Source organism: Mycteria americana, chromosome 3 (assembly GCF_035582795.1).
Source record: "Mycteria americana isolate JAX WOST 10 ecotype Jacksonville Zoo and Gardens chromosome 3, USCA_MyAme_1.0, whole genome shotgun sequence".
NCBI classification, from domain to species: domain Eukaryota; kingdom Metazoa; phylum Chordata; class Aves; order Ciconiiformes; family Ciconiidae; genus Mycteria; species Mycteria americana.
The window spans coordinates 110,473,420-110,486,063 of NC_134367.1; the positions used below are offsets into that span (position 1 = coordinate 110,473,420).

Here is a 12,644-nt window from a genome sequence, read left to right on the forward strand (position 1 = left end):
GGCTCCATGATGAGTTCATTTAAACCTGAAAATTTCAGAGCTGGGTGAAAAAGCAGGAAAGCTACTTCTCTTACAGCTGAGCCACTAAAAACTAGGAGTGAACAAATGAGACTTTTCTGAAGTCTCAGAGAATGCATTAAACCGAAGCTATCAGTCCAGCTCTCTGCAGAAAATGTCTCTTTTGTTTAGCAAATCAGCTTTTAGTGCAAAATATGTTTAAATCATTTCTCTTATGTAGCCAGCACATTTAGGGTAGTTTTATTTAACTAATAAAAGAATCATTCCTAAAGGCAATTTTTGTTCATTCAGTTGAATACCAATTTCCATCCAAAACAGACTGTGACACAAATACTGACTAATCAGCTAATAAAAAAGAAATGCACCCTTCACCATTTTCTAATAGAAGAAAAAATGTAAAAATTAAGAATCCTAGGCATGCTATACTGCATAATAGCATGAGTGTGTGGTATCTCCCCGTTTAGCAGAAAGCGCCAGTGGTATTGTAAATGCTATGCTCAGACTTTAACAGTTATGAGCCAAAGAAAATCACCTTTTCATGTAGAAAATAAATGCTAAAAAGGCAAAGCAAGATAACACTAGATTAGTTAGCTCTATGTTTCCTGCTTGCTGACCTAAGCCACAATTCGAGTAATTGGCTAAATGGACTTTGATTTTTCCATCATCCTACCCTGACTCTTATGCACAAAACCTGGGGGAAAGGCAAGCTGCCATCCCGGGATGCAGAGGAGACCCAGCATGACAGGGTGGGGGGCTAAGGGAGAGCCCCAGCTTCTTTGCAGGGTGCAGAAGGCCAGCAGAGCTGGTCCATCACCCCACAGTGAGTCCGCAGCGCTGCCATTCCTCTTCCCCCCGCAGGTCTGGCCGCTAATGAGCAGCTCCTGCTCCTGATGACCCTACGGTACGGCGATGCTGCCAGAAGAATCGGCTTCTCTGACTTCGTGTGCTGCATGCTGCGCCTTGAAACCATGACCTGTGAGTCTCAGCGCTGGGGCCTGGGGTCGGGCAGGGGATGTGGCAGCAGAGTCCCTCCCGGGGAGCTTGCAAAGCCAGACTGAGGGCAGTGGCAGGGGGCAAGGGACACGCTGCTAGACATGATAATACATGTCTAACAGTGTAGCTTGGAAATAACAAACTGGCCCAAAGTCCAGGCACGGTCCAGGCATCGCTTTGGGCAGCCTGTTTGCCAGAACCAGATTTGCCTCCTGCCCACAGGAGCAACTGGCTGGTAGAGAGCGGTTTAGTGCTGGAGAAAGCAGCAGCCGGGAATGCAGCGATGCCTCTCCTGAAAGAGGCTGGAAGGAAGGTCGGCGCCCAGTTTCCCGTCAGAGCTCATCAGAGCGCCCGTGGGCTGCAATGGCACCACGCTGCCCTGTGTTTTTCCCTGCTGAGGAGCGATGGTAATGTATATCCAAAGCTTCTTCAGCTGCCAGTCCTTTTTTGCTGCATGAATTTAGCCTGGCCCCTGCAGGCTTTTCCTTAGAGACCCTATGCACTAAGACTCATTTTCTAAAAAACAAGATGTGTCCTTGAGCTGGTGCCCTTCCACACAAGCTTGAGCATCCTGGTCCACAGCAGAGCTTCCTCCAGGGTGGTGTGGAGCATTGCTGGTGCCACTGAGGGGAGACTGCATGCCTTCATGGCCAGTGAAGAGGAAAGAGGCAACTCATCTCAAGTGGAAGGCTTTCTCTTTTGGTTAAAATTTGGAGAAGTCTGAACCACAGCAAGGGAGGTGCTTGCTTTTTTTTTTGGAGAGATGTTCCCACCAACTTCAGTGAAGTTCTCTCAGTTTTTTGGTAAGGAGAAGGTCCGAGATCCTTCTCAGCGGATAAACAAAACCATGCCCTGTGTTGTGTCCAGCTATTGTCTGGCAGTTGCAAGGAGGGAGTGTCTGTAAATAAGCCTTTGCCTGAAAGTAAATAGAATTCTGTTTTACAAAAGCATAATTTTTACTATTATAACTATTTTGACTGGAAATACTGGTAGTTAAACAAACCCAGCAATTGTGTCCCATGTGCTAGAACGCTGCTACAGCGATTTAGTTCATCTTTGGAATGAGCTGGGTTTCAACAGTGCATGGAAATGAATGCTCATTTTTTGCCCATGCGTTTTTATCACTGGTGTTTTATGGGCCAGTAGTGGTCAGTGGATCCGCCTGGATGAAACTGCCTAAAATCCCACTTCAAGGGAATACAGCAGAAGCAGCTCAGAAAGTCAGTGTGTGTCCTGATTTTAATGCTTTCATTAAAAAACCGACAACTTGTAAACACTCATTTTTTGTGATTATACATGTCACTTGCTGTAGATGAAAAGTCTTATGCCTAAATTAGTACCATGGCATTTTTTTTAATCTTAAAAAAAGATCCTCTTAGATTTTAAGTGCCAGTGTAAAGACAGCTCCTTTACATCCATGTGGAAAGGAATCTCTAAAAGTTTCATTGCTGTCTGTAATGAGTATCTTAAAATGCTCTTAAGTCTTTCAGTTATCACTTTACAGAGGGTTTAATGTGGAATACATTTCTCAAACTTTTCAAATCATTGTGAATAAGATTTTTACAGGAGAGGATAAGGGAGCCAAGTGGGAATAAAAGGCAGTCCACCTTTATGATGATGTGAATGAAGCAGGGAAGATAAAATCTGTCCCATTAAATCATTACTCATCCTTTCAAGATAGCCAGAGATGAGACCCAAACGAAAAGCAGCAGCTTCTTTGCAAACTCTATTTAACTGGAGTTAATGAAGCAGTAAAGGGGCACTTACCTCTGCCCAGAGGAGGTAACTTCAGCGCTGCCGTTTGTTCCTAGAAAGACTGCTGGGCACAAGCCCAGCCCTGCAAATACAACCTTGTCAAGGGGATGGGCGCAACATGGGGATTTCCTTGTGCTATGCCTTTCTTCAGAGCACTATAGGCTGGACGTGCTTCATCGTGTTAGCTTTCCTGCCTGCCTTCTCTCTGCTCTGGATCATATGGGTAGCTCTGGTTGCCTCCTAAGGGGCCGACGAGCAACGCGCCCTTGTGCCCCGCTCCTACACTCTCCCAGCAGCCCTGCACTTTTGTCTAAAGCCGGGAAAGGTCTCAAAACGTTCATGATCTTACAATGCCTCTTCCATTCAGGGTGGGAAGCAGGCTCCTGGAGAAGCGTGTCGTTCAAGGATAGACAGACTTCAATTTGTTTCAACTTTTTATTACTGTTTATAACAGCACATTTCTAGGAGAAAAGTAATTTCAAAATAAATAAAAAGAACTCAAAATACTGTGTTTTGACTTTATCCAAATGCTTGGGTTTGAACATTTCTCCTAGACAAACTGCAATGTAAATGTGCACATAGAATATCAATATTTGAATGGATTTAAATTTTCTGATGGCAAAGTGTTCTGTCAGAAAACTTTCAGCAATGTTAATTTCAAACTCTAGCTGAATAACAGCAGCATCTGCATTTCCATCCCTGGAAAAAGCTTGCAAGGCATACTAATGACTGCAAGAGAATCACTCACTGCCGGGGAGGATGGAAAAGGACCAACAGAAAGTTTCCCTGTGGGAAGATGTGTTTCATTAGTTCACTGTTCTCCTGTCAGTCTTCAGGCAGGAGCTACTCTTGAAACAAATTATGAGAGTAGATGAAAGCAGTCACATTGAGCACTCCCTGTCCTTACACTTTTGCCAGATTCTGGCCCTGCAATTGGGATGCCTTTGCAGGCTGTGATCCAAGGGACAAGGCTGAAGGGGTACCCAGCACAGAAACGAGATGTGGCTAGGCAGGACAGCGTGTGTGGGCACCTGAGCCAGGCAGAGCCTCCCAGCACAGGGATTGCAGCTCTGCTCCTCAGCTGCCACAGCCTTGTATCTGCATTGCATTCTTGCTTCCTCCTCAAGAAATACATTTTTCTTTGTTCTATCTCTAGATGCATTTCAAAACTTAGCAGAAGGCAGATCACAAATTTCGATAACGGCAACGGAGGTGAGGATGCTCCTTCCTTCTCTTCTCTCCAGGTCTGAAGTGGGACCACTGAGTACGTTAGCAGGAGGGTGAGGTTAAAGATGATGTGTGATGTATGTTGCTAGGGGTTTTGCCTCTGACAGCAACAGCAGTGGTGGCTGGATGGATGTGCGTAATGGGCAGCCAGGAGGTATTTCCCTGGGGTTCCCTGGCCCCAGTCACGCAGCTTCGCTAGGGTGAGCACAGCTCAGTGGTGGCCATCCACGTCCAAAACACAGAGTGTTCCCTTACTGATGCCAGCCTGTCATTGCTGGAAACATTGCTCAAAGTGACTTTGAGGAAGTGATAAAAAAAAAATCCATGCCCTCATTTCTTACTGTCCCATCTGTTAGTTCTGAATTGCAAAACATCTTGGTTTTAAGAAAGAAATAGCAGACAAATGCTTGCTGCTGCTGTTTGTCTTAAAAACACAGCCTGAAGGATAGCTAGCCGAATGGGGATACATTAAGCTTTTTATCAGCTAGTCTGAAGCAAAAATCCTGCTGTGCTCCATAGTGATATGCCTGAGTGCTGCATTTTATCAGTCTGGGGACTGTTATTTGACAATACAGTGTTTAAAAAGATTTTTTTAAAAAAAGCTTTTTACAATCTTGCTGGCTCCTGTTTACATTCTGTGGTTAGTTCAGTGGCTCATCATTCATTAAATCTTTGTTGCACCAAGAGTTGAGCAGAGTTTCCAAGCAGAGGCCCTGAACCTGTTTTATGGGGTAGCCTGTAGGACAACCACATTCCCAGAGCCTGGCATCGCTTCCGCTCACAATCACACAGGTGCCATCCTTTCCCAGCAATTGCTCCTGCCGCAGCTGCTGCAATAATTTATCATGGAAAGCAACATACGGAAAGTGTTTGTAGGTCTGAATTGTAATAAGGGAAAAAGGCAATTCCAAAACCCCTTAAGTATCCTGTGCAGGACAAAAGGTCCATAGTCACTGGGTCACAGCCTGAAGGTACTGAGACACATGTCTGAAGACATCACTATCTAAATGCACCTTTTCTTCTCCTCTTTCCAGTGGCTGACTCTCGTCATGTACACCTAAAGAGATGTCAGAGCTCAATGTGGCTGGTAAGAAATCTCATTAGTACTCTACATACTGAGAAGAAAGGGGTGGGTGCCCTTACAGTGGCCAGAGTGAACATGAGTGGGGGCCTTATAGAAAGCTCACCCTGGGGTTATGGTGGGCTTTGAGAGAAAGAGAAAAGGTGAGAGCTGCAGCGTGAGTGGGGCTGGAGAGGGGCCACAAAGGGAATTGGACTTTGGGCAACTTTTTCTGGGGAATTGTTGCTGGCCTTAGTTGCTCAGACCACCAATGGCTCAGTTAGCCACTTGCTCCCTGTTGCCACCTGAGGTAACACATTTTCAATAGATGAACTAGCAGAACTTGCCTTTTTTGTCTTCTTCTAAGGGATGCAATTACTGCTACATATCTTACATAGCTGCAGCAGATGTAAAGCCAAGTAGAGGGTGGGGATATGAAGTCACTTAGATTTCTTGGTCAGTCTGATTTCACATTTTTAACTGAATTATGTAATTTAGTTTACCTTTGAACAACAGTCCCTACCATGTGTTTCATTTGATGTTTGCTCCCTCCGTGTCAGACCTGGAGAGGGGCTTTTTTGCCCCGAAGTTTACCTGGACTTTCCAATTTTGCCACTTTGCTCTAGTGAAGAACTCTGCCTTTTCCTACAAAACTTGTCCTGTTTATACATCCATAAACCATCTCAGCCATCGTGCTTCTACTAACACACTGGGACACAGCTGTTCCCAGTTGCAAGGGGTAAAGCATTAGTGCTGGTCCCAGACAGTTGGCACTGAGGAGAAAACAGGGAGGAAACCTACTCCTTAGAGAAAAGGTACAGTGGAGAGCCAGCAGCCTCTTGCCATTGTGTTGTGGTTGACCCCAGGAGCTCACGGAGCACCCTTGGGTAAAGTCATATGCTTTCTTTATCAACCCCGTTCAAAAACGGAGTAAAAAACCCCAAAATACCAGGACCTTCATTGAAATCCAGGGACTGCATCCAGATGAGCCTTCCTATAGACAGGAATTACAATAACTAATACATGAAGAGCATCTCTGGTGTCTCACATCCTGTTTCTGAAGGCAGTTGACATTGGATGCCAGCTTTGGTGAGAAGTTGAAAGAGGAACTGTATAATCAGGGTGTAAATTACACTCCCCCAGGGAGAAAGCTTGGTAGATTCAGACTCAGGGCAGGGACAGCTCTGTGTCTTTCACCCTTGGCTCCAGGACAGCATTCATGCCTGGCTGCTCCTCTGTCTTGGCTCCTAATTGCATCCATTGTGTCCGTCCGCAGCAGGAGCTGGGCTTCACCACTCAACGCTGTCATGCTTTCACCTCTCTGAGCTCTGTCTGCACACAGTTATTTGTTTGAAGGTCTGCCCTTTGCATTTGGAGAGCTTTGGGCAGTGTACCTTCCCTTTGTGACAGCAAAGCTGTATTTTGATGTATTGATGTGTAGAAACAGATTAGTCACAACACAGCACCTGCCCCTTGCACCGCAGACTATCATTAGGCAAATATGGGACTACAAGGACCTCACTTTGGAGAATGAAGTTGCTTAAATTATTGCTTGCAAATGATATTCATAGTCTATTTAGTCGTCTTTTTTCCTTTCATGAATCATTCATAAACTGATCATAACTTCTGCAAATATATCATTAATCATAATTTTCACTTACCGGTTTTGAATGAAATTCTGCCTGTAGGGTGTTCATAAGCAGTTCACTTGAGCAATTCAGCAGCCACTTGCAGCCGGAGACTGGGCAGTCACAGCACGGGCCCCTCAGAGCGCTGAAATTCTTTAAACTAGGGCCTAACAAACCATGAGCGATGTGAGAAAACACACTTGGTGTTTGCTGGAAAAAAATTCTGTTGAAAAAAATATTCTCATTAGTGATTTCTAAAGACTGACCTCCAGCCGTCTGTGTTTTGAGTGAGTCTCTACCTCTGTTTTAGGTGTCTTTTCCACTCCCCAGTATGACACAGCCCAAGGCCATCCCATACAACAGCCATCCATGGGGCTCTTGAAAAACCAAACCCTGTGAAGGAGTGAAGCCAGGTTTCTTACGGACATTTGCTTATGCTTGATGGTACTCAGATGTCTGGATGGAGAGTCCTTTTCAGGCAAACTGGAGTTGCTTTGGAGAGACGAGAGGAGATAATGAGAGAGATCCATGGGCAAGCTGGTAGTACTTAATGGTCGGGGCAAGCTGGAAGTGCCCAGTATAATCTTCTCTCATCTTCATGTACATAGGACAGCTGGTTCTCCTGGTTAATGCACAGAAGTCAGGAACAGCTCCATTAACTTCATTGCAAGTAAGAGCAGAATCAGGCCTTTTGTGTGGAAGGAGTGACTATTGCTTCGGTAACAGAAACAATTAAGACACAGCTTTATTTGAATTATTTCTTAATTTGCTTGTGTGCCATTTCTAAATGCCAGAAAAAGGTTGAAGAAATTAATCATAATTCATAAATAACACCAGGAGGTTTGTGATTTTTTTTTCCTTTTTATTAATAAAAATGCCCAATAAATAAGAAAGTTTTATGCATATTTGAGTTCATCAACTGTAGTGATTCCATTTTATTTGCTACGGCAATGAAGAGGCATATTAGGGTCGTAGAACAGATTGTTCGGTGTCTTTTTCTGATTTCCAGCATCTATATCAGGACTGTCTGGGAAGAGAGAAATTTATCTGAACTGCATTCTCTTTCTCTGTCCCGCTGTCTTTAAAAATATAGGGGTTCTTCAGACATAATTCCTGCTCAAAAGTTTAACTTAAATCTGCTAAATAACTGTAACCTTTCTGTAGCCCACACACAAACTCCTCTTTCATACTTTTTTATCGTGGCGATAAAAGCAAATCTAGTGATCTATTCTACTCAACTATTGAAAAAAAAAATCTCTGAAGACTCTATTTGTGAAAATGCCAAAAAGAAGGATGCAAATGTCGATGGATGAAAGCAATTCAGGGTTGCCATGGCAATGTAATTCACACCATGCCTCACCCAGACCTTCATCACAAGTTTCCATCGAGGCATCCACATGCTACAAACAGATTTACTCATTTGGCAGTGAGACATTACATGCTGGAGCAACAACTGCGTCACAAGGTAAAGAAGGGACCCGTGTCTGTGTTATCATGAGGTTGCTCTGCAGTGGTGTCTCGTTCTGCAGCTTGGAGAGCATTACTCATGTTGGTAGGTCTTGTACAAGTGGGGCCACTGAACCCACCCTCTCACTGAAAATGTGGGGAAAGGGAAATCAGTAAAATCAGACTATTCCAATATTTTTCAGTTATTTTTAAACAAACCGATTCCTTCTCCAAAGTGTGACTTACACATCCCACCTGAAATCATTAATCATTAATTAAGCTCTCTGAAAATAATTGGCAAAGAGGGAAGATAAATAAAAAAGGTGGCCATGGAATAATAAATATGCTTTGCTAAAAAGGCGTATTAGTAGATCCGTTTCAGAGAAGTATGCTTGCTTAGTTTAGCCTGGGAATTCAAAAAGGGTAAGTAGAAATCTGGAAGTACTTCTGTATGATGTCCACCATGCAGTTCAGGGATGCTCAAGCTGGCTCAGACCTGCTTGGAACAAGCTATTTGTAGCTACACAGAAGTCACTTGTGGTAAAGTTGTGAAATTCAGTTCAAGTCAACAGGTTTAAATACATTCTTGCTGTGTGAAAGTCCCATCTATAAAAATATCAAGCTGTTAAGATCAGCGCATTAAGATCAGTCTTAAAAATCTTAATTTGCAGACAATGTTTTACTTTGCCTTTTGTTACGATGCATAATTGCATTTCTGCGGAAGGCAGTTCTGCTTGTCGTGAGACAAAGATCCTTGTCTCTAATAACTCAGCCTGGCCACAGACTAAAATGTTTCTTCTTCATTAAAAAGCCGGCAGCAGACACCAGACATCCCAGGTGAGAAACCTCACCGATATATAAGGTTGTCTCCCCGCGGACAGACGCTGGGGATGCCGGCTCTCCTCACGCGAGGGGTGCGTGTATGCCCGTGCCCAGGGCCCCTGCAGCCGATCGCCGCTGGAGATGCTGCCGGCCGGAGCCCACCCTTCACTCTGGCGTGTGCGGTCTGTGCATGCCGGCGGTCTCAGGGACGAACCTACGGCCCCTTCGGGTTTGCGGGCTGGCGCCTGCATGCTGATCCTTGCACTGGGGCAGAAAGTAATAACTCACTGCTGTCAAGCTGAGCGTGGCTGCCTGTCTGTAGCGTTGGAGGAATTGGTATTCCACTTGATTTATACTTCCAACCAAGCTAATTAAGCAACAATTCAGGAGGAATCCATCATTGTGACAGACTTGTTGATTAACCATCCCACAAGCAAAGTCAAGGGTGTTTGGTAGCCTGAAAAAAACATCAGGTCAATAGGGAGAAAAACAAGGATTTGGCCATAATACAGCAGTGACTATTATTTCCAAAAGCAACACGAAGCTTAATACATTTCACAAACACAGGGGCCAACATTAAAAACAAAAGCAGCTCAGATCAGTGGGGTGTTGGATGAAGAGGGAAGACTTCTACATCTCAGCTTTGTGTGAGTAAGCTGTGGAGGCCAGCTTTATGGGCATGGTGCCCCTATTAAAATCTTCTGTGCACCTTCATCTGTGTTTGCCAGCTCTGAAATGTTAGTGCAATCCCCATGAGGTTTCTGGCATTTGTGAAAGCTCTGAGGTTCATGCAATTATCATAATATCATCTCTAATTTTTTGATGAAAATCAGTTTCTAGTCTTCAGGGACACAAGTCTGAAAAGCCCTAAGAGGTTCTGCTATTAGAAATTGAAGAGAAGGACCTCAAACAAATGCTTTATTTTTAAATCTTCATGATGCTAAGACCCTCAAGAGGGTAAGAAGCAGGCAATGTGAAGAAGCAGAAGCTGACGCAGATGAGATCAATGATGCTGAGCTCCCTAGCACTGAATATGGGATAAAGAGCTGATGAAATTAGGTAGGATCTGAGACAACCATTAGCATTAGAAGGACTTTGGTGCAGAAGTGGTGACAGCTGACCCTGCAAGCGTAATCTCTGGATGTAGATCTTGAAGCCCTGCTGTGAACTGCCCTTCTCCTGGGACTCAGAGGCCCCATGTCTGGTGTCTGCCTGGCAGAGGCTGTGCCCAAGTCATCTCAGGATGGACAGAGGAGGAAGCTCTCACGTCTTGCCTACAGGGTCTGATCCTGCAGATCTTCCCAGAGCATGCAGCCTGGATTAAGGCTTTCCCAGAAGCTTAGAGGCCGTGGTTTTGGTGCCCATGCCTCAATGAACCCATCCTGCCATTGTGGTATGGGAGACTGGAGTGTCCGTGGCCAGTTTCGGAGTGACTGAACTTCCCTCTCCGCCTTTGGCTGTGCCTCAGCTCTCTCATAGAGGAACTGCTGCAATTTATACAGAATAACTAAAACACTTTTCAAGAAAAAAAAAATAAAAAGGTCACATTATTCCATAACCTTGTGCATGGCTGAAGAGGGGAAGGCAGGATTTGACCCTGGCTGCGAGCAGCCCACTGGCCCACGCACTTTATGGTGCGCACTAATGATTTTTATTTTTTTTTCTTAATGCAATGCAGTTCTTGAAGCAGGGACGAATCGTGCCACACCACAGCAAATGCTCTGACCCTGGGCTGCAGAGTCACAGGCACCTCTAACGCAAAGGTGCAACAGTAAGGGACTGGTATTCCTGTCTGCAGCCTAGAGGGATGCCGGCGAGCCCGGGAATGCTTGGCTCTTGCTGCTGCCTTCAGTGAGACAGTGACCCTTTCTCCAAAGAGGTATCTGTCCTTCTCCCAGTACCCCAAACTCAGGGGGGCAGATGGAAAGCCAACCAAGAATGCCCCGCTGTGTTTAGGTAGCTCAGCAGGAGCACAGGCAAATGTTGGGACCATTTTTCTGATGGGGAGGGTACCAGCTGCATTTGACACTATTGTGCTTAGCCTTAACACTTGTCTTTAGGATCTCCTTGCTGCAGGGCTGGAGCTGAAACATATTGCTTTTAGCTGGCAATTCCTTACCTGAAGTATCTTATCCTGCAATTCCTGGCTATGGTCCTTGCACCCAGTGCCGCCCTGTGATAGCTGCACCTTTTCAGCCCTGGTGAGTGGGATGCCCAGGCAGATCAAGAGGTCACCAGCCTTTTCAGAGCAGGTTTCCTGATGCCCTCCGCCAAGCTGGCTAGTGCCACCCTGGCTGCCTGTCGCCAGCCGTGCTGCCAGCTTTGCCACCAGCTGTGCCTGGGTGCGGTGTCTGCAGCCCACAGTGGCACTGGGGTCCATTTCTGCTGCATGGCAGTGACATCTAGAGGTTCCCTGGCCCCAGCTCCTGTCTCCGCTCACATGCTGCTGGCAGCACCTTGCGGGCAGAAACCTGCTCCTCATGAAGCTCCTGGGAAGCCCATTCACACCCTGAGGGTGAAGTACTGCAAGACTAATCTAAGCTCCTTCCCTCGCCCTCCTTCCCTAAACCACCAGGGGAAGGATCTTTGTTGTAACACCTTAAGGAAATTCGATATTGCTTCTGGGATCCCAAAGGTTTGAGGGAGCCAACCCACGTCCCTTCCCTGAGAGGCAAACTGGTCCGTGTGAGGCTGGTGCTAATGAAACAACACATACAGCTTTCCACTCCAGGGAATATAATTTCCTTGCTTTATATGCCGTACGTTAGATTCGATGCCATCCAGCATCAGATGCAAAGCTGCCACAGAAACACCTCTGTATCGAGGCTGGCTGTGCAAGATGAGAGATTATTGTGCAAACAGTATTATGTATTTAAAAGCAATGCATTCAAGAAAGGGGGGTAAATATGTAATCTCTATAGGCTGAATTGTTCAACCAGTTGATGAATGCATCTCCTGAAGCATTTCCTGAGTTTGATCTGAAATGCCTACCGTGGAGAGAGATAGGGAATATTATTGCCTGTATGAGGGGTACTTGGTATTCAATAGAACATGTATCTGCTAGAGTGATATAACATAGCCATTGCGAGTCAGCAGAGCAGATTGCAAGTGATCTTCTAGCCTGAAATCAGGGAATGAGCAGCTTAGTAGAGTAGAGCTGTCCCGTAATACAAAATTTGTGGGAAGATTGTGGTGAAAAGTGGGAGGAATGGCTCTTGCCCATCTTGTGAGCCACCTCACCCTTGGAAACATTCAAGAGAAAGGTTAGGTCAGGCCTTTCCTGAGATCAAAAATCTCTGAGTGACAAAATGGGAAATCACGAGAGGATGAGTGTGGCCAGACAGACAGCAAGGTGAGGCAGGAGCAGCACTGAGGCACTGCGATGCAGGCTCCTGCCACCTCCATCCTCCTGCAGTGCATGATCCCTCACGGTGCCTGGAGGAGGCTGAACTTATCCCAGTGGATGTTAGGGCTGAGATTAGGGGCTCTCAAGCCAAGTCCACGTAATGAATGCACCAAAGCATATACACACACCCCCCAACCTCCCCAAAAAGCATTCAAGCATCCCAACCCACTTCCCTTATTTAGCAGCGTTCTCACGAGGAGGAGGACAAGTCCCCATAAAAGTGGCTTTGGAGGAGCTGAGGGCAAGGGGGCACAGAAAGCTTGCCCCTATACCACACCAACACCTCCTC

At 45.7% G+C, this 12,644-nt stretch overlaps 1 protein-coding gene across 1 annotated transcript in view; it reads left to right on the top strand.

The window, feature by feature from the left end:
- The window catches only part of CAPN13 (calpain 13), a 42,663-nt gene extending 38,581 nt beyond the window's left edge, over positions 1-4,082 (top strand). The window contains 3 exon segments of the mRNA XM_075497192.1: positions 877-993; positions 3,923-3,996; positions 3,999-4,082. Of these exon segments, the coding sequence (XP_075353307.1) occupies positions 877-993; positions 3,923-3,996; positions 3,999-4,082 (275 nt within the window).
- Positions 4,083-12,644: the final 8,562 nt, after the last annotated feature.